Here is a 22,089-nt window from a genome sequence, read left to right on the forward strand (position 1 = left end):
ATGGTGCATAGCGACGATAGCAACGATAGATCCCAGAAAAGCCCGATCCTTGTTTCGAAGATCGACCGTGGGTTATCCGGCATATCTTTCTGGAGCGCCAGCTGACCAGCGTGTAGCTACAGACTTGCGAGAAATGGCGGATCGACTTCCTGGCCTTGCCCCTACGACCATCTCGTCAGCTAGATCACTTTCAGCACCATTCAAGCCCCTCAGAGATCACAAGCCAAAGAAGTTGAGTCTCAAGTATGTAACCCTTGTTTGCCCCCCTTGAACCTGGAGAACGTCAAAGAAGTTCACGACTCCGGTTTGCCCGTGTGTGTTGGCGCTAAGATCTGGAATCCGGCGGGCTTTGGTCTTTACAAGAAGAACTTTTAACTTGCCATAGGAACTCTCAGCAACTTGTGACTCTGTTCGCTGCCGCCGAGGAGCAGAAGTTCGTCGTCCATAAAGAGTTTGCTTGTCACTACTCGCCGGTCCTCAAGGCTGCGTTCAATAGCCAGTTCATGGAAGGCCAAACTCAAGAATATAGACTCCGAGATACAACTAAGGAAGCATTACACCAGCTAGTCCATTGGTTCTACTTTCAAAAGCTGGATACCATGGAACTCACCGAGAAGAACCGTTACGATGGCCCGGAAAATTATATCGAAGAACGAATGGCAGAAAACATAATCCTCGCCAAGACCTGGGTATTGGCCGACAAGCTCTTGATCGGAAAATTACAAGACCAAATAATTGACGAGATCGTGCGCATCAGAGATCACAGTCACCTCCTCAGCAGTTCAGTCCTGAAATATGTGTACGATAATACTCCCGAAGGAAGCCCGTTGCGTCGTCTTTACGTGGATCTATTTGTTCGCTATGGCAAGCCACGAAGATACGAAAGCAAGAGCGACAGATACCCGAAGGAAATGCTCTTTGATGTAGTCTCGAAATTCAGTGCCGTCATCCCAACTTTTATCTCAAGCACTCGAACGCCGTCAAAAGATCTGTCTCTCTACCACGTGGCTGATAATTGAGACGCTAGCGAAGGTACATCTCACTCAAATTCAGACTTTGGAGCTTCGTTAACCAGAATGCAGAAGCACAAGCAGCAAGGTCGCCTGAGCTGGAGATTGGAGTGGGTGGCTTTACTTTTCATCTAGAGCAACAAGACTTGAAATTGCGAGTTGCTGGGTACCGGGCTCATCAAATTAGTTGAGTGCTCTTTCAGGTGATCATTTTGCTATCATGTTCATGGCAAATAATTCGCGTTCGGATACCTTGCAACCACATTCTGCTGGGCGTGATCAGCTTGTACGTTTTTAGATCTGAGGTCGTGGACAGGGAGAGATCAGGTGGTCCTTCCATCGTCTGTCTTTCTCCGTCGTCACAGGATAGACCGATAAATACAAATGAAAAGTCATTTATCTCGTCTCATAAACACACCACCTTCTGAGCGTCCAAGCTACTTACTCAATGCCTTCTTACCAACACCAGTATCATTAAGCCAAACCTCCTTCACACACCCCGTCCATAATACATCGTATCTTATATCAGACTCATCCTCTTCAAAAATCAACTTTTTAGAAAGAAAAGAAAACAAAACAAAATAAACAGTGAGAGAATCAAAACAAGATCAGATTTATAGATAGATAGAACCTTTCTTCCATCTCTATCTCTATCTCTAGAGAGCCGGCTATCTTGTATATACATAGACACTTTTGGATAGCTTTTTATCTAGAAGACCCGAATGAGACGCTTGCTTGTTTGCGTGATTGCTTAGAGAGAGAGGGGCCTGCGGTGTTTTAGGGTGGGGTAGGGTAGGGTAGGATAGAAAAGAGGAGAAAGGGAGGGAAAGGAGGGAGTGAGGGAGGTAAGAGAGTGAGAAAGGCAAGAACCGAGGTGAGTATTACTTACGCGGTGCATATGTGTGCATGTATTGGAGGGTCGATGCGCTTGTCCCTCCTAATGGTCCAGAATTGAACCCTGGGACGGGCATGTATGCATGCTAGCTGTAGGGAGATAGATAGGTTGGGAGGCAGGCAGGTAGGGTCAAACCCCCGAGGTAGAATGTGATACGGTACAGGAAGCAGATCTGTACCTATACCTAGGTATGGAAAGCAGCACTGCTTTCTTACTAGCAGTTAACTGTATCGCCGCTCCAGACGTGTGATGCTCGAGTCTGGCCAGACAGCCGATGCAAAGAATGATTCTGGCCGAGCGCCCCCGCAGATATATCTGCATCCAACCATTTTGCACGTAGACATTCCCGTGTGGAATTAACAATAGAACAACGGGGAGGGAGAGGAACAAGATATATGTACTTCGTGATCTATATCTAATTCTACCGAGACTTGATCATGAAGATCTGCGTCTGGTCAGTATAGTATACATCTGGGAGCTTGAAGAAAGAGATAACGTACCTGAGCCAGAGACACCGCGTCCATGCTAGCCAAGCGCTTCTGCGCAATATATCTCGATCGTACAGCATGTCGTCCTTGCATCATCGTCGCCGCTCTCGAGGTCGCTACAGCAGGTATAGCTTCTTTCGTCGCTGGCACTAACGACTCGGGGTCCTCGGGGGTATCTTCTCCAGCGGCTTTCTTCTTCTTCTCCTTCCTGTCCTTCTTTTCCCTCTTCCGCTTCTCCTTCTCGGTTTCTTCTATCTCTACTTCTACATCGTCGGATCCGACTTTCTCTTTCCGCTTTCTCTCTTTCTTTTCTTTTTTTTCCTTCTTCCGCCTCTTAAACTCGGACTCAGACTCTTCTTCGGTATCCTCTGTTTTGGGCTTCGATTTGCGGTCTTTGTTAGACTTTTTGTGTTTCTTGGACGCTTTATCCTCCCCAAATGGCGCACTCTCTTGTTCAGCAGCTTCCTCAACTCGGCGCTTCTTCTTCGATTTCTTGACCTTAATCGCGACAACCTCAGGCTTAGACTCATCGAGCGCCTCCGCCTTTCTCTTCTTCGACTTCTTAGTCTTCTCCACGGGCACAACTTCGACCTCACCCTCGGGCTCCTCGCTCGAATCAGAACCATCCGAAGACCTCTCACTCCCTCCTGACGCCAGTTTGCGTATCCGCTCCGCCTCCGCATCAATCAAAATCTGGATTTTATCCCCAATCAAGAACCCCCCACTGACAAACCGCTGCGTCCCCCACTTCCTCTCCGAATAAATCGCCCTCCGCAATTCATCCCTGCTCCTCTGCTCCTTCTCAATTTCCGCCTCCTCCTTCCCATTCAAGCGGCCCAGCAGATTCTTGAAAGCGTCCAAGCCCGTACACTCTCCGTGCCCAACGCCTGTCCCAATCTTCGCGCCCAGGCCGAGATTGTCGTCTTTTATCGCCACACGGATGTGCGAGGCGTTGGCCGCGGTGTGGAACTCAGCGTGCGCGGCATCTTTGGCACCGAGATACTGGCCTGGCGTCCAGCCTTGGGCCGTCATCATCTTCAGCCCGAAGCTGGTGCTGTCGTTGGTCCATTTGGTGTTGTTGGGGTCGTGGGACAGCTTCATGCGCCTGTGGATTTCTCGTTAGCATTTTATAAAAGCAAATGAGGTGATCGAAGCCATACTTTTTCACTCCTGCGAGACCCATCGTTGCGGAGTTTTGGGTGGGAGAGTGTGGTTCTTGGCTGTGGGCAGAATGATGGATTTGAGAAATTTTGGTTGAGCGGCCTCCGGAAAGGGCACTAGTGTGTGATTGGTCAGAGAGCGGACATCACGATTTCCCATGGCCAAACTTCATCCTCTACTACGAATAACAAGATACAACTTAGGGCAATTCACCGAGAGAAAAATCAAGGATATTATTCAATTCACGGCACCTTCATATAAGTCTATCCAACTTCACCATCCAAAAGTCGCGTCAAGGAATCCATAATGGCGCCTCGCGAATCTCGCAAAGCCCGGCGCCAGGAATCCGAGTCCGTGGTGGAGGAGGAGGAGGAAGAGGAGGATAGCTCGCAACAGACCACGCAGGGTGATGCCATGGAAGTCATGAAGCAGGCAAGCAAGCTTGTAGAATTCGTACGTACATCCGTGGCCTTGAATTATGTGGATGTCCTGCTAAGGGAACCTTAGACCAATGCCCGGCGAGACAAGAAGCGCAAGGCTATTGTGGCAGAGCACGAGAGGCGGGTCAAGGACCTCAAGACGAAGATAGATACCTTGTTCAACAACAGGAAGAATCGAGTGTAAGTACAGATTGCCCCAGTCCCGGGTACCCCAAGAGGCGTTCCTCCGGCCTGCTTGGCGCGGTAGGTGCTTGCAGCAAGCAATACCCAGCTTCCTACCTCCCCTTCGAGATGGAAGCCCATGTATGCTTGCAATTGCTGACCCTGCTTATTTTCCCCCAGAACCAAGTCTCGGCAAGATCTCTGGAAAAGACTCGATGCTCTGAACATGAAACGCCAAAATATCGAGGAGCAAATCCTGAAGAGCATGAAGACCATCGAGCAGGCCTCTATCAAGTTCTCCGGGGAACTCGAACCAATTTTCAGAGGCCGTATCAATGATATGGAGATGGCGGGCTAGACTGACTGGTCCAAAACGAATGATTTGGTATATCTGCGGCATCGTCAACCCGGGGTTCTTAGTACTTTTTGCTAACTTTTGCCAGATGATTACAGGGAATTTAAGGTTTGATGAAACATTGCTACACATTACTGTGCTATACACATACTCAGAGACAACTTACTTGGAAGGCGTCGGGAGGAATATTGCTGGTAGATACCCCTGGAGATATTTGCAGATTCATTAGCACATAATAGACATCTTAACAGCTTCATTCTCAAAAGTTTTGCTCCATATCGCTTCGTGGTCTCGTTTGTATGCCAGATGCCATTCCAACGCCAAGAATTTCCTTAGACCATACAATCATCAGAACCCCCTGTCTGGCCTGTTATATCCTGCCAGCCGTCCGACCTCCCCCATCCAATCCCGGATCACATCGATTACGACCTTGAACATCCCTTGTCGTTTGTTCTTTCCATCCCTTGATGCACCTGGTATGCCTGGCGCCTCGCTACCCATTGTCGGCAGCACATTGTCGCTTGCTGAAAGAGAGACGAATAGGGAGAATGGCACAAGCCACACACAAAGTCCAAAGTACGACGCTATCTCCGTAAACGTAGGAAGATTTGAAGGATCGTATCGGGACGCCGGGGTTGCGACGAGAGACGCAAATGAGAAATGCGTGAACCACAAGTAGTGGTTAAGGAGCACCAGCACTGTCCCAACATTAGCCCATAAGCCTTCCAAAACAGCTTTGCAGAACTCTGGGTACACACTGCACGAAGAAATGAATAGAGGGTCCGAGAGCTTGACGAACGGGAAGCGCCGCATGTTGCCCAAGTATACGATGTGCGAGCTTATGCTTAGCATAGAGAGCATGAACGGGAAGCCATCGACCAGACAGAGCAGCGCTTGCAGACCAATCACTCCATAGATCAGCCGCGTGAGCAGCTTCTTCGCTACAACGGTGTGCTCCTCAACGAGCTCAGAGAGGTAGTACAGTCCAGATGCTATTCCGAATTGTCAGCAGTGCTCGAGCTTTCGGCGCGTCTTCCCATTCAACATACCGATCGCGAGGGTCAAGAAACCAAATCCAATACCAAAGCCGATATACCCGACGAGTGGTAAGATCCACATGTTGTTCTCCCTAGTGACAAGACTTTCATCTCACGAGTTGAAGAGCGTTGAAGTCGAAAGAGGAGGCAGTGATGTGGGCTGAAAGGGTTCTGAACGCGTGGTCTAATCGCATCCACGTCGGTTAAGCGTCCCCAGATTTCGCGGTAATGCCAAGGAAACAACCCCACCAAAATTTGATATCCAGAAAATCACTCTCGGACGACATGTCTCGACCGGAGTCTCGAAAACACGATCGCAAATCCACACAGCAAGTAAGGATTCCTAGAAACAGGCAAATCGTTGTGTGTGATAGTAGGAATCCACCTGCCCAGACAGATATACCACCGCAATCATGTCTCGTCCTGAGGATACCCTGTAGGTACATTTTTATCTACTTCTCGAAAATATGAATGCGACAATTGCTAATTCGCAAAAACAGTCCTCCCGACCTTCACTACAACGATACCGAGGCCCGCAAATACACCTCCTCGTCCCGCATCCAAAATATCCAAGCCTCAATGACGAACCGCGCCCTCGAACTCCTCGCCCTCGATGCACCCGCCATGATCCTCGACGTGGGCTGCGGCTCCGGCCTCTCGGGCGAGATCCTGTCCTCCGTCGATCCCTCCGAAGGCGGTCCGCACATCTGGGTCGGTATGGATATCTCGGCGTCCATGCTGGACGTTGCACTGCAGCGGGATCTGGAGGGCGATCTCATGCTGGCGGATATTGGGCAGGGCGTGCCATTTCGCGCGGGGACATTCGACGCCGCGGTGAGCATCAGCGCTATCCAGTGGCTTTGTAACGCGGAGAGCAGTGAGGTTTCGAGCGAGGGGAGACTATCGCGGTTTTTCAATGGGCTGTATGCGTGTTTGAAGCGAGGGGGGAGGGCAGTGTGTCAGTTCTATCCTAAGAACGAACAGCAGCGCACCATGATCAGCGGAGCTGCCATCAAAGCCGGTTTCGGCGCTGGTATTCTCGAGGATGATCCGGGAACTAAGAATGCGAAGCTGTATCTGGTGTTGACGGTTGGAGGGGGCAATGAAGACGGTGGTAATGGGGACATCACGGGGGTAGTGAAGGGGATGGAAGGCGTAGACGTGTTGGATGCGAGGAGGAAGCATAGAGAGAAGGGGAGAAAGGTAGTGAAGGGGAGTAAGCAGTGGATTTTGAGCAAGAAGGAACAGATGGAGCGGAAGGGCAAGGTGGTCAAGGCCAACTCGAAGTATACGGGTCGGAAGAGGAACATCGCGTTTTAGAGTGGCGTATGATTCATTTGGTTTGCATGGCGTGGCGTTTTGGTCAAGGGCTATTATGATTGACGATATAAAAATGGAGGTCTTCGAGACCTTTCTGTACCACCTTGTGGTATCTTGTGGACGCACGGCGTGAGTAGTGGTATCTTCGAGTTAAGTTCTCACATCTAAACCGAGACACGAAAACATATACTACAAAAGGAAGCTTCAGACGTCCTCCAACTCGAAATCAATCATCACTACACACATCTTCTGCAAACAGCAACAACATCACCAGTATCCCAGGTATTCTATCCTAAAGATCCATGAGAAAATCTCCCCGCTCACTACATACAGCACCCAACTACCATCAAACCAGCCTACAGCACTACCTTGCACGATCACACACCACTCTCCACAACAACTTCCTCCTCTTCCTCAACGGCCACTATGCGTCCTTCCCTGATCCTCGCAGCTCTAGCAGCAGCCTCCCCCTGCCTCGCCGGCCCCCTTGCCTACGCCCTCTGCCAAGCAGCCTGCATGGCTCCAGTAGTGGCCTGCTACTCCGCTGCCGGCTTTGTCTTCGGCGCCGTGCTCACTGTCGCCGCTTCACCGGCCATCCTGGCGTGCAATGCCGCCCAAGGGACGTGCTATGCCGGGTGTGCTGTTGTGGCTTTGACGCCTACGTTGTGAGTCGGAGTAAGAAGCTCGGAACAGCACAGATGTAGTGCGGTAGGCAGACAACTGGAGGAGGGTATCTGGGGGTTTTGATAGCGCGATAGATAAGGAATCGTGGTGTTTACGTTGTTTTTGGTTTTTCCATAGCCGAAAATACAACTCTTTCCTTAGCGAGCCGGATTTGCGTCTCATGAGGAGTGACCTTCTTTGGCTGGGCCGCTCATATTTAAGGGGTTTCTTCTCTCTTTGGCATTTATCTCTGTCCTCATGGTGGCTGTATTCAGTAGTATGTCCCTCTCTCTCTACTCTCTACTCTCTACTCTCTACTGTGCCGTATGGAATTTTGTTCCTGTGTTTGCGATTAAACTCCAGCTTTGAAAATCCCAGAAACTCTCGCTCTCATCGAGCACTTCTCATGCTGATGTTTGTGGACTAAGACAGTTTGATCTAGCAGTCTCAGATCCCTAGAGTCTTCTTGACTTTGGATTCCTGATCCCCTACACCTCGTCAGTCGAACCTTTCGAGTTCTGGCTCAGAAATTCAACCAAAGCCTTTTGAAACTCAAAAGACTCAGAGACAGCTGGACCCCATCTTGTGATCAAACTCATTTGGTACCAGGAACGCTTTATCTAAGTGCTCGAAGGACAATGCTGGAAGTTTCGAGGTGCACTGTAACTCAATCGCTACCACTGGTTCGTAGGAAACAAAGAAGGAGTTCAATGTACAGCAGACCTAGAAAATCTTCTTTAGCTTCTACGCCCCCCACCCATGTCCAAGTATCGCTGGGTGAAAAAACTCCCGCGTCAGCCTTCCTTCCACCTCACTCCCCCCACTGAAATGCACTCGATCAGCACCACAAACACCAACACCGAAGGGCGATATCGGAAAAGCAAACGAGAAAATAAAATAAATGCATCAAGAAATGCGTTTCCCAAGCACCCTCGCCCTCACCACGGTACCAGCTCTCGTCCTCAGCAAGCTCTGTTGCCTATACCGTCTGTCTGCCGAAGCTACTGCGATGCCTTCGCCGCGGTATACTGGGCCGGCTTTGGCCTCTTTACTCCTGCATCTATAGTGTTTTTAAAAGCTTCTTTTGGACTCTGCCAGGTAAAGCGTACTCTTGTTTACGCTTCTTCCTAGTTTCTGGGATGGGGAAGCTGGGTGGTTTGCAAGTCTCTGTTTGGTCCGAGGTTTGTGTTTTATTTAGTTTTGCTAGGTAAGCTTGGATAAGTATTAGGTAACTTTAATGATATCTTACAGTAAGGGAACAAACAGGTAAGTATAAATGTAAGCAAAACTTCTTTGTTCCGACCTGTCCGAGAATCAAAGACGCTATGATCCAATATCCTATATGCTAGTTCAAACTTTCCTATCAAGAACCAGATGATTTGGACTCACACGTAAGTAATAAGTACTTCACCGACCACCGTTGGTGTGAATTTCTTGAGTCCCGGTCCGAGTCAACGTAACGCCGTGTAACCCATCAAGAATCGTCTATAGCCAATATGACGTTCTGACATGCAAGCTTTTGTACACACTTCTTTCCACGTTTGATTCCAGACCACAAAGACGTTTTTGTATGGTGCCAGCGGGATAAGGCTGCAATCTTCACTTAGGCACTGTAACACTGTAACGTACCTACATATCAGTGTTTTCCAGAATCAAGCAATCGAGAAAGAAGAGCAGTAAATATATAATATGGCTCCCTCAATTCACTTCTCTCATGCCTCTCTATTGATAAATCTGATCGCTAACAACGGTAGACATACTTCAGCTCTCTTCTCATATACCTCTGCCCCTACGAACACTTCATATAAATCATACACCAAGAAGTATGATTATAGAAACTAAACAATCATTCAAATCATCTTTGCGAATCGTCGGATCACTGCGACCGTTGTGGGCTGGGCACGTGAGGGTGGCACGTGCACCCGTGGTTCTTGCCCCTTAGGGGACAGCCCACAACTGTAGGAATAGAATCAACCATCAACAATACAATACAACAATCGCATAGACTAGCCTATCAAACCCCCTGTGATATACCAACACGAATCATGATGCGTCTGGCATCCTATCGGCTACGATATCTGCCAGATCCGTCCACCTACCCTCAAAAGCGCTTACTGAAATCCGAAAAAAAAAGGGGACCAAAACTCATCCAGCAACCCTTCATGTCCTAGGTTACAAACGTACTCGAATACTCTATTCCGAAGTCCGGATTTCGGCGTCTTCTAAAATCTTTTTACTAAGGAGTCCTTATATATTAAGGATTCTTGTCAAAGTCGAATTTTGGCGTCTCTGCTTTCCTAGCAAGGATTTCTTTCATATGCTGGGGCCCTGGATTACCTATTCGGCGGTAAGTAAAATGTTTATGACAAACCGAGCCAAACATGCGTTACGTGCCTGGTGAGGGCGAATGTTGATGTCACACCATTGGTTCTATAAGCCCGGTTTTTTTTAAGAAATAATTAAAATAAAAAACAAAAACAAATAGACTTGACTTCAAAAATGAATTAGTCTCGATGCTAGACTTTTCTAGGTCTGATCGGGAAGCGAGATGTCGCGTTTTCTCTTCCCCGTGAAGACTATGCTGACGACCGTTTCAGTCTGGCTGTGCAGCCGTCGTCACTGCCTGCTACGCAACTGCTGGTGACGCGTGGGGTGCCACGGCTGGTGATTCAGCCCCGACTATAGTGTTAGCTTGTTACTCTGCCTTGGGGACCTGCTACATAGGCTGCTTGTGCTGCTGCTGCTTTGTCGCCTACTCGTTGAGTGGAAATCCATATCTTTGACTCAGGGATCAGAGGAGCGCTGAATACCTTTGAAATCTTGGCTTGAGATTACGATTTGGTGCTTGGGAAATGGGGATGGGTATTGGTCTATTGGGTTGAAGGGTAGTGGACTGACTGGTAGTGCCTTGGTGTGACCGAGAAGCTTGGGCACATGGGCATCTTTGTTGCGGTCAAGCGGAATCAATCCGACCTTGTCGCTCGGAATTTCCCTTTAATTTGTGTTTTGTTGAATGAGGCTTTTCTTAATATCATAGCTTCTATATCGCTGCTTCTATACAGTACTTACATAAAGGCCAACAGCAGATCGGAACCAGACTGTTTGCTATAGTTCCGAACAGGCATGATCTCATATCATGGCCCTTCATGTATATATGCTTTGATTTTTTTTCTGCCCGGGGATTATTTGTTTTCCGCTCAGGCTCTTCAATCACATCTTGCTACCGAGACATACTGCTATCATTAATTTGATGCGAAGCTCTCTCTTAACCAGAAGTGAGCCCCCTTTCATATATATTCTCAGCTTAGCAGCAATGACTCTGTCTTTATTTTCACAAGCTCTTGTATATATTGTCTAATATTTGGTAAACTTTAACTTACTATTATTGACTACCCTGCTGTATTAGAATCGCAATAAAAGTGCACTTGACCGACAATAGCAAAGCGCTCGCTTATCAGTCCGAAGAAAGCAACCCAAACGAACACTTACAAACAATTCAATCATCGGCTATCGCTGGACAATACTATATATTCAGAGATAGAATGACAATAGCTGGCTAGCTCATGAGTCTCTATATATCGTGAAACCGAGTATCGCTGTGACTTGGCTGCTGCAAGAACTTCTGCAAGCAACATTCAGATCGGTCTGTGAATCAACAGATATGTTTCGACAACTGCAAAGTATATATAGTAGGTTCAAAGCCCCTACCAAAGAAAGAAACACAAGAGCAGCTTGATATCTCTTTGAAAGACTTGAAGCCAACCAAGGAGAATACCACAGCAAACCAACGCACTTTGCCTTTACCTTCTCTCGAAGAAACCCTCCGACCCTTCCACGTGACCGAGCCAGCACCACCACCAGGTACCTCGAGTACTTCGCCCGACGGAATGATTTACGTTCACGTAATCCGTCACGCACAGGTAAAGAACCCAAGTCCACCAAGCACATTGCAAGATCGACATCAGCTAACCCAAAACCACGCAGGCCTTACACAACGCCGTACCGCGCAAGGACCGCGAAGCCTTCCTCGATCCCAGGCTCACCGAAAAGGGGATCCGGCAAGCAGAGTTCCTCCGGGAGGCCTTCCCCCACCACGATAACGCCACCATGTTCCTCTCCTCGCCCATGTCGCGAGCCCTCGAGACGACGTTGATCTGCTTCGAAAAAACGATCCGCGAGAAGGGCCTGAAGATCATCGCCATGGAAGATCTTCGCGAGTGGGGCGTCTTTCCCTGCAACACGGGCTCCAAGATCTCCACGCTCCTGCAGGAGTTTCCCGCGCTCGAGGAGACGTTGGAGGCGGCGCTGGTCCCGGAGAACTGGCGGGTGAATTGGGAGAACGCTCTGGTGGATCCAGCCTATATGGCGACGCGGGTGGCGAGAGTCAAGGAGATGTTGTGGAACTTGGGCCAGATGGCTCTGTCTGGGGGAGGAGCTCTGTATGGGGGAGGAGAGTGGAAGAAGGGTGTGAAGGTACCTGGGAAGGGTGTGAAGATTCCCGCGGTGGAAGAGGGTAAGGACTGCCATATCGTGGTGATTTCGCACGGTGGGTTCCTGGCGGAGTTGATGGGAGAGAGTAGGCAAATGCTCAACACGCAGATGAAGACTCTGGTGGCTACGAAGGAGGGGGATCTGGTTTTATTGGAGAAGCTCCTGCCTGAATAGCTAGGGTGTGGGTGTGCGTCACGGGGTTGTGCGTTGGCTTTGGGGAACTGAAGGTGGATGGTGGATGGCGGCTGGATAGCTAGAGCAAAATCTTGTGGACAATGGACTTCAGTAATGTTATTTTTGAGACTCTACGTTTAAATGAACGAGATGGAATCTTGTGAAGTGATGATCACATCGATGTAAAAAAATATATTTGAAAATGAAAACCCCTTAGAACTTTCTGCACGTACACGAAAAGGGGGGGGGGGGGGGAAATTGGATCAAAGAAAGCAGCAACCCCACCTATCCAAAACAAAGTCCCAGAATCTCTCACGTATGAAATATATATATATTTATATATTTTGGAGAAAAATAGCAAAACTCCGGTCACACACCTCTCCCGGCGTCCCGGGGGAGATATGCGCCTTGAAAACCCTTTAACCAGAGCGGAAAGGATTTTAATCAAGATAAGCAAATCAAGCGTGGAGTGGGTACCCGCTACACCACCAGAGCTGTGCTCTGATGGTGATGTCGAGCCTCGCATTACCGCGCTACATAAAACTGGTAGAAATCTTTCGGAGGGGAGGGGAGGCGGGGTGGGAGACTAAGGGCTTAAATTAAATATGGCGGGAATCGGATTTGATGAAAGCGCATCTTGGATGTAAAATAATATGTGATTCATTTTTTTATTTGTATGTTTATGGTTATGAAGTTGAGGAGGAAGTTTTTGGTTTTGAGAGTACAGTGTATTTAGGAGGGAGTATGTGAGGAAGGAGTGAGGAAGGAGGGCAGGAAGTCTCGGTCGTAGGGTTGGTTCTAGCTATGGGCGGGAGATGCATGCTGTCTTAATACAATCTGATTCTAAAGCAGAGCAGAGAGAAAAGGTCTGCAAGTTTCGATGTGTGCGAAGAACCTGGGGGCCAGCATTCATTCGCCTCCAGGCCACATCTCATCGACTCGGAAAGTCCCAGACTACAAAATAAAAATAAACACATTTCAATCACGCAGAAATAGAGAGAGAGAGACACTTGAGTAGTTAAAATCCCTTCATCATTCTTTTGACCAACTGATTCATTCATTTAAACCCACTCCGATCCTTCGACGTTTCCAGAAATTCTTTGCGGATATATACGTCGACGACAGAGAGAGGCAACACAAGTTCTTCGGGCTACCAAGTCCATATTTTTTTCGGGGGAAAAAAAAGAAAGAAAGAAAGAATTATTTTCCGTCTCGACACATGATGTGCGCACTCGCAATGAATTAGGTAGGGCGACGTGTTTGCTAAAAAGTGTACGGAGCTAGGTACCGAGTCGGATTAGAGTTGCGGCTCAGTAACAAGAAGGCGGATGCTTATTTTACGGAGTTGCTTGATGTCTGTCAAGCGTGCATTGCATGCGCGCGCCAAGGCAAATGGAGCGAGCCGAGCCGAGCCGACCCGGCCCGGCCCGTAGGAACGACGACGGAGGATATGCATGCATGCCCTGTGGCCAAAAATCGTACATCCGTACATGGATCTGAATTTTAATATAAATATAGATAAGTCCGTCATCAGAACCCAACTTGTCATTTACTATCGGTAGAAGCCTTGGTCAGTTGGGTTGCAACTCTCAGCAGGAGGAGCTTACGGAGAAGCCGCTTGAGCGAGGTGGGTGGGAAAGGTTTTTCTTCCTTTTTTTTTTAAAAAAAAAACGGTCAAGTAATATCCCAGTTCTCCTGGAATTGGAAACTTTCAATTGACTCCCTATGGTGTGGGATAGCATTCCGAACTGCTATCGTCCAACGAAAAGCTGAAGATCTCAGGACAAACAACACCGGCCAGCCAATCGCACCTCGTTCAGTCATATACTACCACCCCCAACCTATGTTGCAATATTGCCTTGCCCTGCCCGTCCAATAATTATGAACTTTCCCTCAATCACTCTAACTTATCAGCGGCGAACTTATGGACCCGTTTCTTGCTCTCTTTGGTTTCGATGAGCTTGTAGTATGGCATCCCGCAATTCTCGACTTCATCCCTCGTAGGGTACCGATACGATCGATACTCCGCGTTCTGGTAGCTCGGTGCATCATCATTCTCTGCGTAGGGATCAGCTCAAGTAAACATAAAGAAAAAAACGATTGACGCAGAAGGGGGTGGGATGGGAACTTACGCTCGAGGTCAATAATGAGCCCACTATGGGTAACGACCAGGATCTCCACGTCCCTCCCCTGATGAACCTCGCGTCCCTCCCAGACGCCGCGCTCCGCCTTCGTAGCCGCCACCGCGAGGGCGTGCAGCTTCTCCAGCACAAGCTGCGCCCGCCTCTTCCGGGTCTGGAGCCACTCCGCCCGGTCCACGCCCTCGTGCTGTTGTTCCCACCCGGCCGGGACCATGCTCGCGTCGATACAGTCGTCGCGCGACACCTTTGCCTTGCTGTACAAGCTCGCGAGAAGCAGGGACATGTCCGAGCCCGTGCTGCAGGGCGCGATGCCATACTCGCGCAGCTCCGGCAAAGCGACGATCTGCAAGCCCTTCGCGATGATGGGCTCGAAAGCCACGAGGGCGGTTAGGAGGGTCCGGTGCATGGGCGAGGAGAGGATGTGGGTGATGCGGTTCATGGGCTCGAAACGGGATCGCAGCAGCGTAGATTGGGCCAGGCCGAGATCTGTGAGGCCGGGATCGACGAAATTCACGCGCATCTTGATTGGGAGATGAGTAAGGTTATGAGGGCCCTGGTGAGTCGGTGAGAATTTTAAATTTGTGACGACGCGAATTATGCTTACCTGTGCGTGGCGGACCAAGTGAATTGTGACCTTTCTCTCTGGGAAGACTGCTGCGGACTCATTGGGGGATCCTTTCACTTCTGCTGTTGAAGCGTCCATCAAGCCAGCAAATATTAGTGGTTTGCTGATGTAGGAGATATACTGTAGGCAACGGAGGAGTACTGTATGTACGATCTGAAGGTTAGCAATCGTTCGTCTCCATGGTCATCGGGACGGGGGCAGTCTCAGGAGCAGGATACTCATGAAACCTGAGAAAGGAAAGGAAGAGCTGCTGCCTAACTGTTCTTACGTAGATTGGCCCGCCTAGACTTCTGGTTTTTGTTGCCTTTGTTATTTTTAGACATGGTCGTCTCGTCCTCCTTGATGCGACCAAAAGGATCAGGCTTGAGGTCGGAGGTGATGTCTGTTTCTGGCATTTTGTGGTATAGATAGAAGATTCAGAGACGGTGGGGGGGGGGGGGGGGGGGGGAGATCGATCTGGTTTGTTGATTTGGTTTGTTGTCGAGAGAAAGCGAAACTTGAAAGGTGAAAGATTCGGGCTAAGAAAGGAAACATACTAAGCGACGAGAGATGAATCGAAGCACGCGCTTGCACCGCCGAAGACTAGGTTAATGATTGTTCATATCACGGATATTCGTTCTCAAGGCTGACCAGATTATCCTAGCATATAAAATACCACTAGCTAGAAAAACCGAGTGAAAGAACAAGCCAGCAGAGGTTTCCAATAATACGTTGTTGATGTACACATTTTATAAGCTATATATTAAACGCCACAACGGGGGTGGTGATTGACTTTGATCCAAATAGGTGTGGATGGTGGGATTCGGAAGATGGGTACTTATATTATTTATGCCATCGCGGATCAGTCAATCACCAAACATGTAAAACGGAAGGAACCCAACCAGAAGACTGATAAACTATCCCAGAGGCAAGCAAGTGCCGCTAGCTGTGCGTGCTTTTCGAAGTCGGAAGAAATAAGAACGAGCAATAAATTTGAAAGTGCACGAGTTGAAATGGCAGATATCGCCAGCCAGGTGCCGAAGAAAAATCCGAAAGAAGTCACGTTGCGCGCCTACCAAATTTGATCTGCTCGGATTATCTTCTCCAGGTACGCGGTTCCGTCGCGTGAATACCTCAGCCACCCGGTCCACCAGGCACCTCACGAACAACAACTGCTCTACTTGCGCTCCGCTTGCCATCGCAAACCAAACCGCCGACGCGGCTGCCTTCCACAACACCAAACTTTCACCATGGAACCTCTCATGAATTACATCAATATACAAAATGTCAAGCAGCTGCTCGTCACGAATCCAGAGGCAGCGGCCCTGGTGGGGAAGCTCTATCATGTGCCTGTCGGAGGCATCGAGGTAGAAAGACGGATCAAACACCAGAAAGACGGTAGCACTTCACCCTACACGGTCCTGAGCTTCTGTCTTCAGGACACCAACTTTCTTCCAAGTCAGCTGAGCGCACAGGAATTGAGAGACCGTTATGCGTCCACAGGTTTGCTGGCAGAGCAAGATCAAGCAGGCCGAACACGAGTATGCAGCACCGCAGATGCAGTCCCGCCGCGTCGAGACGATCAAAGAAGCAATAGCAAGGAGCTGGAGAAGTTCAAGAGAGAAATGGAAGACAAAGCCAGCGTAGCACTCCAAGCCAAAATCGAGAAGTACAAGAGCGATGAACTAGAAAATTTCAAGAGAGAACTTGAGGCCAAGGGAAATGAAGCTCTGCAAGAACAGCTGAGAAAACACCAGCAAGACCTTGCCGAGCTCGTCGTGAAATGCAGGGGGAGACTTTGGAGTATGGTCGATAAGAGCCTGACTACTGTCGCCGCCTATAATGGCGAGACCACCAGTGGGTCGAAACCAACCTGTAACCTCCATCTTGGCCCAAAAGCAGTCACGAAACTCTTGAGCAAAAGCCCAGAAATATTTCAAGAATACCAGGACATCTATGAGAAATCGCTGATCAAATACCAAGCCGACTTGAAAAGGCAGTACCAGAAACACATCGAGGATGTGGATTTCGAATGCCGAGGTTGGTTAAGACAAAACGCCGGCGCTGGACTGGCTATCACTGTTCTTGACGGCCTCCGCACCACCATCGCGTGGGCAAAGAAGTTTCAAGGTGATATCCCGAGAGTCAAGAAGGATGTTGGTGACATGATTACGTGGGATATGTTGCATGCCGAGAAGGAGGAAATGGCAAAGAACGTAGAGGCAGCGGCAGCAAAGGACTTGGAGGAGAACATGGCTTCGTATCTGCCCAAGAAGATACAGCTCAATGTGCAGCAGCTCGAGCCATTGGTCGACGACGGTGTTCCTGAATCCAGAGGACAGAGCGAGATGGTAGAAGAGCAGACCTTTGTCGGAGTCTCGGCTGCTCTGTTGTCCATGGATAAGACTCTACCAGCCCAAGTTACTCCTGCTCCGTCAGCATCTGCCACGCAGCATACGCTTCTCAGCAAAGGTACCGACGCAGCAACCACAACATCCATCCCAGGTCCTGAAACTCAAGCTTTAGATTCGCCTTCTATGGAAGATGTTCTTGTCAGCAACAAGCCTCAGTCTCACCAGCCAGCTCCCCCAGACCCCGAATGCCTTCATCCTTCACCAGCCGTCACCGCCCCATACGTCCAGAACATCGGCAACAAACTCGCATGGAGCGATGGAGCCACCAGAAACTTCACGCCAATCAGCACGCCCAACAATGCAGATGGGCCCAGCAGAAGTCTGAGAGCGATTTACCCCCTTTCAGCCATCAGTACCCTCACCAACATTACCACGGAGAAAGACAGGAACAAGGCAATTGCAAGCATCAATTCGACCGCTGAAGTACATCGTTTCAAAGCAGCAGCGACCACTCGTCGTACCACTACGACCCCGAATTGCAACAGGATCACGAATATTGGGGACTTGAGAGCTGCTTTCGACAAATCGAGCCCGACAGATCCTGACAGCTTCTCAGATCAGGTTATTGAGATACCAGGACTCGGTGTTGTAAACGAACATACATTTGAGAACCCGGGTCAGAGAAAGACAGCCGTGGAAGGGCAGGGCAACTACACCGCGACATTCACGGCTGTGGCGGGCCCAAGCGGGCAAAACCCAGCCGCAGGATCGGGAAACCCACGTCAGAGTCAGACAGAGGCAAACGGATTCGGAGGACAGGGCACTCACATCCCCGAACGCAACGCCAGCACCGAAAACCCGGCCGATGCATTATCAGCCTCTTCTTCCGGCCAGACCAAGACGGCGAGCTTCAGCCTGCCACCACCTCACAGCGTCTCAGCAGCACCAAAAGAATCTACAGACCCAAACACCTACCAAGACGAGTCCCTGTACGATGCTCCCTCTCCCTCTCCCCGTCACCATCCCCGTCCAGGTACCGCCGCTTCCAACCTCGCACCTCGCAACGACGTCGCCGGCCAGCCATGCCCACCAAGCCCACGGCTCAAGTCCGACCCTGACTATGCACCCTACGAACCCGCACCCGCCGCCGAGCTCCTCCGCACCAGAGAGTGCAACTCCGCACCTGCTGCGGCCCCAGGCCCGCATGGATACCATCAACTCAATCAAGCACAACAAAAGCTGCAAGGCGACGACAAAAGCCAAGAGCTGAACAAACACTCCAAGCCCCACCAGCCCGAGCCCAGCGGCGCCATCTCCATCTCCAGCGATTCCGACCTAGGCGATGAAGACCACGCGATAATCATCTCGAGCTCGTGCTCTGGTGACGAGCAAGACGAAGATGAAGAAGATGACGAAGATGACGAAGAGGATGATGATGAGGATGATGATGAGGATGATGATGAGGATGATGATGAGGATGATGATGAGGATGATGATGAGGATGATGATGAGGATGATGATGAGGGCGAGGATGAGGATGATGATGAGGATGAACATCTTCACAACGGCGGAGAAGGCACCAACAATTGGGGGCGCGAGGAGGTGCTGAGCGTGAGACAGCAGGAGGTATTCATGCAGCGTTTCAAGGGCCAGACCGTGACGGAGATCATGGCGGTGCTGGAGCGGGAGGAGGCGGAGAAGGAGGCGGAGAAGGAGAAGAGGGAGAAGAGGGAGGAGCCTCCTTTTGCCGTTGAGCCCGAGCTGGCTGGAGATGATGGAGTTGCTCCCGAGAGCCGCCAGGTTCAGAGTGCGGATGTCAAGATGGAGGGCGTGGAGATGGATGCCCGTGGGGAGGGAAGACAGGTGGACGGCACCACCACTACTAGCCAAGCGAAATTCTCCGTTGTGGGCTGGAGGTGGAGCTAGATTTTGTGCATCGCATCTCGGTGGCCCTGCTGCCCGGTCAGAATTTGCTTCTTCTACTTTGAATCCTGAGCGTTATGTAGGTCTTGCGGATGGGAGATTTTGAAACTTCTTGTACATCATCGACACCAGAATAAGAACGGAAATGCAAGCAAATCTTTACGAGTGCGTTGCTGAAGATTGAAGCTTGAAACTTGTCACACGAAGCATGAGCAGAAAAATTGCAGGAAAGGCAGTGATTGAAAAAAATGAAAAACGACCGAACGGTTAAAAATGCACCCGCTAATGCATGCATACTAAAGTACAGCGTTGCGTCTGCAGTCCCCTTTGTACAGCCGGCCTCCTGATCTATCCTGCCAGATCCATCTTGTCCAGAACAGCTCTTGTGAACTGGTGTGTGCTGGACTCGCCACCCATATCGCGCGTTCGTACGTGTCTGTAGATCGTTAGTGGTTTCTTTAGAGAGCGGATAGAGCCGGATTTTGGCTTACCCTTCAGCGATTACGTCGTAGACGGCCTTGGAGATGCGGTTGGCATGCTCGTCCAGGCCCAGATGTCTCAGGAGCATGGATCCAGAGAGGAGCATAGCAGTTGGGTTCGCCTGGTCCTTGCCCTTGATATCGAGACCGACGTGACGGCAGCCAGGCTCGAAAATGGCAACTTCACGGCCCATGTTGCATCCAGGAACGACACCTGGTCCTCCGACAAGGGCAGCTCCGACGTTGGAGAGAATTCCTCCGTACAGGTTGGGCATGACCATGACATCGAACTGCTGGGGCCGCGAGACACACTGCATCGAGGCATTGTCGACGATCATGTCATTGGTCTCCAGAGTGGGGTACTCCTTGGCGACGGCATTGAAGGTGTTGCGGAACAGACCGTCTGCGAGCTTCATGATGTTGGCCTTGTGGATACAGGTGACCTTCTTGCGGTTGTTGGCAAGGGCAAAGCTGAATGCGAACTTTGCAATGCGCTCCGACTTGGCGCGGGTGATGATCTTGAGGGACTCGACGACGCCCGAAACGGATTGGTGCTCGAGGCCAGAGTACTCTCCCTCGGTGTTCTCACGGATGATGCACAGGTCGACGTTCTCGTGGCGGGTTTTGTAGCCGGGGATGTTCTTGATCAGGACGATCGAGGCGTAGATGTCAAGCTCTTGTCGCATAGCTACGTTGAAGGATTGGTGGCCGGACCGGTCGATGGGCGTGTGTAAGATACCCTTCAATCCGAGCTTGTTCCTCTTGAGCGAGGCAATCGACTCGCGGAAAAGGTCCTCTGACGGCTTGCCTCGAGTCTCAACTCCGGATACATCGACCTGCTCCCACTCGACGGGCACATTGTCCGCCTTGAAAATGGTCTTCACTGATTCCGCGACCTCGGCGCCGATTCCGTCTCCGGGAATGAGAGTGACCGTGTACTTTCCGCCATATTTCGTGGGCTTGAAGATATCGGATTGGACGGTTGCGAAGGATCGAAGGGGCTATACGAGAATATAATCAGTTGCCGCTCTCTGCTTGCTCTCTGCTCTCTGCTCTCTGCGGTTGTCTCGTCGCGTCTCGCATCTCGGAGGGCCGTACCTGGGCAGAAAGGAACGGGGCGGTTCGCAGAAGGCTCTGATAAGGCGGTTGATTAGCTACATACGCCATTGGCATTGGAGCTCGCAGAGATGCGCGACATACCTGCGCCGACCTGGCGGAGCTACGCGACAACATTGTGAAAAATCTGGAGGAGAGAGGGTCAAGGGTGGAGTTGGTAGAGTGTAGAGTATAGCGATGTTGTTTGAATTGAGGTGAGGTTGTTGCCCTGGGAGAGGGCCCACTTCGGGACGAGTTTTCGGCATCCCACGGGATGAGATTTCTTCCCCGTTCAACCCGAGAACCACGACGACGACGACATCAACAACAACAAAAGTAACAACAACACGTCTGCATAGTGACCAAAACCAATTCACATCTCCCCATATCGCTTCCATCATTTTCTTTCTCCTGGCAACTCTCGCGACAGCATATCTGCTCGGCTGCACATGATTTTTGTTATCTCCGCATCATCCTCTGCCCTGGCCAACACCATCCATTATCAGCCATGGGCTCAAACCCTTCCAAATATGAGAGAGTGAGAGAGAAGAGTTCGGTTGTATTATCGTCAAGCGCTTTATTGATCCGTCGTTCTTCGCAAGTTCATATTTCAAGGCCCTCAAAAATGCCAAAGGCCATTTGCATTGCTTGTCTATCTTGGCTTTAAGTGACCGGTAGACGAGCATCTCTGAATTTGGTCTTGAACAGCCGTTTCTTCTTTTCGTTGCTTTATTGACTTGAACTCGGACTCGGGAGCTATACTGTGGTCCGCATCTGTCATCGAGTCTTTATGGCAGTTTGCGATCCACGTGCGCAGAGCCAAGGGACGACGCTCGATTTTCATCGCGAAGAGACAGATGCATAGGGAATCCCAAATATGCGAGGTCAACTGTTGAATAATCTATGAAAATTCCTCGAGGTGGCCTTCACCCACGGCCATGCTCAGGCCGCGAGAAGGCTAACGTCATCTGTACATCCACCCTTTATCTGCGATCATTCAAACCCATTTAGGGACAGCTCTTGGGCGGGCTTGAGATTTGAATGGGACTTGTTGAACATATTGAGAGCCGAGATAAACAAAAGTGCGGCGCTTCCAACCCAAATCAGTCAAGACTCAACGGCAGACCTTGAGCTGTTGCGGAGACGCAAGGGTCCCCAGCAAGTAAACTCATAGCTCCATTCATCATCCATGATGGCGTTCAATCGTTTCAAATCCGTTGTATCCCAAGCTTTATTTGCTTGAGAGACGAAAGCCTTGAAAAATATGCGGCTCAAAGGAAATCTCGCTAAACTTTCC

The 22,089-nt window shown here is 50.0% G+C and overlaps 9 protein-coding genes across 9 annotated transcripts; 5 read left to right on the forward strand and 4 right to left on the reverse strand.

Moving 5' to 3' along the window:
* Positions 1 to 1,201, forward strand: L3040_008910 (uncharacterized protein; the record flags this gene model as incomplete). The annotated part of the gene is made up of 5 exons (XM_007292669.2): positions 1 to 67; positions 117 to 243; positions 386 to 979; positions 1,028 to 1,032; positions 1,083 to 1,201. The coding sequence occupies 5 exons, from the start codon at positions 1 to 3 to the stop codon at positions 1,199 to 1,201; spliced, it is 912 nt and encodes a 303-aa protein (XP_007292731.2).
* Positions 1,202 to 2,326: 1,125 nt separating this feature from the next.
* L3040_008911 (uncharacterized protein) lies at positions 2,327 to 3,576 on the reverse strand (the record flags this gene model as incomplete). Its single annotated transcript, XM_007292670.1, has 3 exons — positions 2,327 to 2,350; positions 2,406 to 3,498; positions 3,554 to 3,576. The coding sequence occupies 3 exons, from the start codon at positions 3,574 to 3,576 to the stop codon at positions 2,327 to 2,329; spliced, it is 1,140 nt and encodes a 379-aa protein (XP_007292732.1).
* A 284-nt stretch (positions 3,577 to 3,860) lies between these two features.
* L3040_008912 (uncharacterized protein) lies at positions 3,861 to 4,514 on the forward strand (the record flags this gene model as incomplete). The annotated part of the gene is made up of 3 exons (XM_007292671.1): positions 3,861 to 4,007; positions 4,062 to 4,174; positions 4,337 to 4,514. 3 exons carry the CDS (start codon positions 3,861 to 3,863, stop codon positions 4,512 to 4,514), a joined length of 438 nt encoding a protein of 145 aa, XP_007292733.1.
* Positions 4,515 to 4,859: 345 nt separating this feature from the next.
* Positions 4,860 to 5,630, reverse strand: L3040_008913 (uncharacterized protein; the record flags this gene model as incomplete). The annotated part of the gene is made up of 3 exons (XM_066155760.1): positions 4,860 to 5,209; positions 5,270 to 5,503; positions 5,561 to 5,630. 3 exons carry the CDS (start codon positions 5,628 to 5,630, stop codon positions 4,860 to 4,862), a joined length of 654 nt encoding a protein of 217 aa, XP_066010052.1.
* Positions 5,631 to 5,961: 331 nt separating this feature from the next.
* L3040_008914 (uncharacterized protein) lies at positions 5,962 to 7,537 on the forward strand (the record flags this gene model as incomplete). The annotated part of the gene is made up of 4 exons (XM_007292673.2): positions 5,962 to 5,984; positions 6,049 to 6,842; positions 7,077 to 7,150; positions 7,202 to 7,537. The coding sequence occupies 4 exons, from the start codon at positions 5,962 to 5,964 to the stop codon at positions 7,535 to 7,537; spliced, it is 1,227 nt and encodes a 408-aa protein (XP_007292735.2).
* Positions 7,538 to 11,418: 3,881 nt separating this feature from the next.
* L3040_008915 (uncharacterized protein) lies at positions 11,419 to 12,196 on the forward strand (the record flags this gene model as incomplete). Its single annotated transcript, XM_007292674.2, has 2 exons — positions 11,419 to 11,451; positions 11,516 to 12,196. 2 exons carry the CDS (start codon positions 11,419 to 11,421, stop codon positions 12,194 to 12,196), a joined length of 714 nt encoding a protein of 237 aa, XP_007292736.2.
* A 1,897-nt stretch (positions 12,197 to 14,093) lies between these two features.
* Positions 14,094 to 15,357, reverse strand: L3040_008916 (uncharacterized protein; the record flags this gene model as incomplete). The annotated part of the gene is made up of 4 exons (XM_066155761.1): positions 14,094 to 14,254; positions 14,329 to 14,890; positions 14,942 to 15,024; positions 15,231 to 15,357. 4 exons carry the CDS (start codon positions 15,355 to 15,357, stop codon positions 14,094 to 14,096), a joined length of 933 nt encoding a protein of 310 aa, XP_066010053.1.
* An 834-nt stretch (positions 15,358 to 16,191) lies between these two features.
* L3040_008917 (uncharacterized protein) lies at positions 16,192 to 19,221 on the forward strand (the record flags this gene model as incomplete). Its single annotated transcript, XM_007292676.2, has 1 exon — positions 16,192 to 19,221. The coding sequence occupies one exon, from the start codon at positions 16,192 to 16,194 to the stop codon at positions 19,219 to 19,221; it is 3,030 nt and encodes a 1,009-aa protein (XP_007292738.2).
* A 345-nt stretch (positions 19,222 to 19,566) lies between these two features.
* Positions 19,567 to 20,930, reverse strand: L3040_008918 (uncharacterized protein; the record flags this gene model as incomplete). The annotated part of the gene is made up of 4 exons (XM_066155762.1): positions 19,567 to 19,654; positions 19,710 to 20,698; positions 20,796 to 20,831; positions 20,898 to 20,930. 4 exons carry the CDS (start codon positions 20,928 to 20,930, stop codon positions 19,567 to 19,569), a joined length of 1,146 nt encoding a protein of 381 aa, XP_066010054.1.
* Between the last annotated feature and the right edge of the window lie 1,159 nt (positions 20,931 to 22,089).

Source organism: Drepanopeziza brunnea (assembly GCF_022702325.1).
Source record: "Drepanopeziza brunnea f. sp. 'multigermtubi' strain 214-2 chromosome Unknown ctg19, whole genome shotgun sequence".
Classification (NCBI taxonomy): Eukaryota; Fungi; Ascomycota; class Leotiomycetes; order Helotiales; family Drepanopezizaceae; genus Drepanopeziza; species Drepanopeziza brunnea.